The 4243-nt window shown below is 43.2% G+C and overlaps 1 protein-coding gene across 1 annotated transcript; it reads right to left on the reverse strand.

Moving 5' to 3' along the window:
* Positions 1 to 365: 365 nt before the first annotated feature.
* Positions 366 to 1430, reverse strand: LOC109622037 (uncharacterized). Its single transcript, XM_020076229.3, has 2 exons — positions 1239 to 1430; positions 366 to 1177 (listed from the first exon to the last, which is right to left on the reverse strand). Exons 1-2 carry the CDS (start codon positions 1386 to 1388, stop codon positions 440 to 442), a joined length of 888 nt encoding a protein of 295 aa, XP_019931788.3. The 5' UTR covers positions 1389 to 1430; the 3' UTR covers positions 366 to 439.
* Between the last annotated feature and the right edge of the window lie 2813 nt (positions 1431 to 4243).

Genomic DNA, 4243 nt, shown 5'->3' on the forward strand with positions numbered 1-4243 from the left:
TTGTATCGTGGTGCGAAAACAACGTTTCCACGGTCTTCTGCAGCATCTCGGGGGAGCGTTCTGGGGGTAACTACTGGCCATAGCTGAAGGCGATGAGGTACAATGGGCCTGTCCATAAACTACGTAGACTCGGAAGGGGGGAGGGGGGGATCTGGCCAAAGTCTACGCTCCATACAAATTTCAAAAATTTTGTATGAACGAAAGTCTACGGAGGGGGAGGGGGGGGGTCTGAGATTGCCAAAATGGAGTCTACGTAGTTTATGGACAGCGCCAATCGCCCAGGATGGAGATTAAGATGGGGTTTCGGAATTATCATCGTTAATAAAATGATAAAACAATATATAATTACGCAAATATAAGGCTTCCCTGGCAAGTTTATTGATACATCCAACTATAAATCAATATAAAATATATAACTTCTTGTAAAAGTACCCCAAGCTTACTCCAGCATATCCAAATCCTCCAGTCGCTTCAGAACGGTTCGAATTTCCCGGTACAGTTTGGACCGGATATCCTTGCGGCTGCGTACAAACGAATCCGTTTTCAACACCTCCAAGTTGCGTTGGCGATAGTCCAGCGTCGATCCATCTCCACTGGGATGTAGTGGAATAGACGAGCTCGGATGATTCCCTACCCCAGCAGCATCCCCTTCGTTCGATTCGATCTGGCTGATGGTCTGATCGATCAGATTGACCACTTTGGATTTAAGCTGAAACAGTTTCACGGTCACTTCTTCGGGTTTGCGCAGTTTCAGGCTTTCGGTAGATGGATTGGGTGCTTTGCAGGAGTCGGAACGGGATACGGTTTGTTGGGATGGGTTCTTGGTAATTGGTTGCTCAATGATAGTCTCTTTGCTTTCGACGAGGTCTTCAAGCGTAAAAATGTTATCCGTGGCAATAGGGTCTTCCTCTACCGTTTTCTTGCTGGAGTTTTCTTCCGGTAAATTTGCAGTTTGACGGAAACTTTCTTCCAAATTCTTAAAGAACTGTAAACTCTCGTCTAAAGCATTTTTCATCTTCAACGATTGGTGACCTGCATCTCCTTGGCTGAAACGAGCTCTAGAAGATTCTGCTGACATTTCTTTTCTGCTGTGTGCGGAGCCAGATGGTTGAGTTCTACCATCAGATACAAGTCGGAAAAGCTCCCCACTTCCAACAGAATCAGATTGTTCAACCTCCTGTAGAAAGACCAAGAAGTGTTACAGACCTTCCCGAGAGAAATTCGATATTGAACATTACCTGCTGTGTGAGTGGTCGGTTATATTCGCTCCGAGGGATCGAAAACAGTTGACCTTTGTAGCGAAACTCTACGGTATCTTCCGGCAGTGGATGGAGTTCTTCTTCTGTCCTGAACCGAGAAGCCGTTTTCCGACTGTAGGATTTTTGCATTGCGAATTGATGATGGAACTGTCGTGTACCGGTGAAGCTGACGGAGAAACGGAGAAGACTGTTCTCTTGACGTCAAGGTGTTGAGGACAATTTGCAATGGTTGCTTCGATATTTCCAAAAAAATCACATTTTTATCTCGCATTTTATCAATACATTTATTTAACAATAATCCTCAATGACGAAGGTTGAACTTGCTCGAAGTTGCTGCATCTTGCTCTTACCAATTTGATGACAAATGGGTTAAAGTATGAAGTACCAGGTAACTGGAGGGGCTTCGCGGATCTATAAAGGTAGCTCAAGGATTTTAATAGCTAGCACTAAAGCGGTACGAATCTACCGTGTACTCTGGTGTTCTGTTGGTCAGTGGTTCACTGCACGTACCTCCTATAACTGCAAACCTGCGAGCGCTCGCGACGAGGCTGCTGTTCCAGCGATGGCTGACCAGACCAGACCAGACCAGACCAGATTGCGAAGCAACTACCGTTGACCTACGACGTCTTGAAATTTCAATGGCGTTTGGAGATGGTCTGGAATAGCGATTTGTGGATATGGTCCTGGACTACAGGCTAGAGTGGGTCATCGTTTATATGGAAAAACGAAAAATTCAATGGTACCCCATCAGATCAAAGCTTTTTTGATCCCATTTCAGGACGCGGACTTCGACAAAGTTTTTCAGGATACCCTAGGCTATGTTTTCACTTCATCGGTTACATGGTTTTAGAATAATTCGAGCTTGTTTTGAGAGAAATGCAAAAAAGTGCGTTTTCCCATGTAAAACCCCATATAAACTACAAACGCGATGCGCAAAACGTAGACATAACCGATCGTGCTCAAATTTTGCACAGATGCTCAGGACCCGAAACGGAATCAAAAAAGCTTTGATCAGAGAAAACGGTTCCGATGACCCACACTACTACAGGCGCTTCCTTCCAACGTAGTCGTCCGACAACGACAAGGCCGTCCTCTGTCGAACCGAGAAGGGAATCTCTCAAGAAATCTCTCCTTGGTGTATAGGGCCTTTGCCCGAGAGCTGTGCCCTTCTTCAAGTTTATGGCCTTACGCCAGAGAAACGGTGGTGGTCCTTAACGGTTAGATTTGGAAACCTTACGGAAACCCAAACCGTGGCGAACACTGGCGGTCCTTCGATGTGCCAATTAGAAGGCTAGTTATTTAAAAAAAACCCTAATTAATGCATCTAGCGGTGATGGCGCCTTCCTCGTGCCTTCGAAAACACATTTCAACAAAACTCAAGTGACATGTAGATGAATATCGCACTTTCATACGTTAAACAAAAATCCAGTACATGGCACCAGTAATCATATCGTTTATGTAGCTTTGATGTTTGCGCCTATATATCTTATGGACATATATGAGCGAATCCAAAGATGGCCGTCACAATGGCTGCCTTGCAAATACCGAAAGCACGGTTCTCGTCATCTAAACAACAAACAGAGCTGATAAAGCAATGGATTACTGCACGAATTTATTCTGGCCTGCTTACTCTCACACGAAATTAGACGTTTGAGCGGTGTCGGCACCTCTCAAAAGTCAAAATTACTGTGAGAGTAAGCAGGCTAGCAAAAATTCGTGCAGTGGACCATGAGTAGCCTTGCTCACTCGTGATAAACATTGAGTAGCATTTTCGTTTTCGGGCGTTTTGTGGATGACGAGATCGGTGCTCTCAAAAATGCGAGTCAAAAATGCACCTGGACGCTCTCCCATTTCACTATAACAAAAAGCCGCTATCTTGAACTTTGAGCCGCAATTTTGGATTTAAGTCCGCCATCTTAACTATTCTGGTCTTTAGTTTTAGACTCCACATTTCTTCCCCATACCAGATATACCCATATTGCATGGTTTTAGAGCCCAGAACTCCATTGAACAGCCACCATCTGGTCACTATTTTTTGGAGTCCACAATTCGTCCCTATATCAAATAAACCTATATGACACGGATTTAGAGCTTAAAACGCCATTAAACAGCCACCATCTTGAATTTGGAGCCGTCATCTTGGTGTTTGGGCCACCATTCTGCATATTGCGGTCGCCATTTTTGACTCCAGACATCTTCCCATATAGCCAAGGCGGTAAACGCACGGGTATTCAGCATGACCATGCTGAGGGTGACGGGTTCGATTCCCGGTCGGTCCAGGATCTTTTCGTAAAGGAAATTTCCTTGACTTCCTTGGGCATAGAGTGTCTTCATGCCTGCCACACGATATACGCATGCAAAATGGTCATTGGCAGAGGAAGCTCTCAGTTAATAACTGTGAAAGTGATCATAGAACACTAACACAGCGCAACATTTTTTTGTCTCAAGAACAAACTAATGTGTCTCCGAAGGATTTTGGGCCGCTGAATCCGAATCCGGGCTCAGATTTTCTCTAACACGTCACAATTTTGAACTATCCCTCAATTTATAGGGCAAAATATGCGATTTTTGGCTTTTTTGACTGCAAGCCATTAAGCAAGGAAATATTTTTTTAAGCAATCAAAAGGTTAATTGGTCAATTAACATCTAAATTAACGACTCATGCAAAATATTTCGTTTTACCAAATCAAATTTGATAGATTAAAGCATTTTATGTTAGCATGAAAACTTGCATGCAACTTTTGGAGGGTTACTTGTATGGGAAATATCGTACCTAACATAAATCGCTTAAATCTATCAAATTTGATTAGTTAAAACGAAATATTTTGCATGAGTCGTTAATTTAGATGTTGATTGACCAATTAACCTTTTGATTGCTTAAAAAAATATTTCCTTGCTTAATGGCTTGCAGTCAAAAAAGCCCAAAATCGCATATTTTGCCCTATAAATTGAGGTATAGCTAAAAAATGTGACGTGTCAGAGCA

The sequence above is a fragment of the Aedes albopictus genome, chromosome 2 (assembly GCF_035046485.1).
Source record: "Aedes albopictus strain Foshan chromosome 2, AalbF5, whole genome shotgun sequence".
Lineage (NCBI taxonomy): Eukaryota > Metazoa > Arthropoda > Insecta > Diptera > Culicidae > Aedes > Aedes albopictus.

Bases quoted from the DNA above. Each gene is read 5' to 3' on its own strand.
- LOC109622037 (XM_020076229.3), bottom strand. From the start codon at position 1,388: ATGCAAAAATCCTACAGTCGGAAAACGGCTTCTCGGTTCAGGACAGAA. The intron at 1,178-1,238 runs GTAATGTTCAAT...GTCTTTCTACAG, and splicing joins ACCGACCACTCACACAGCAG to GAGGTTGAACAATCTGATTC.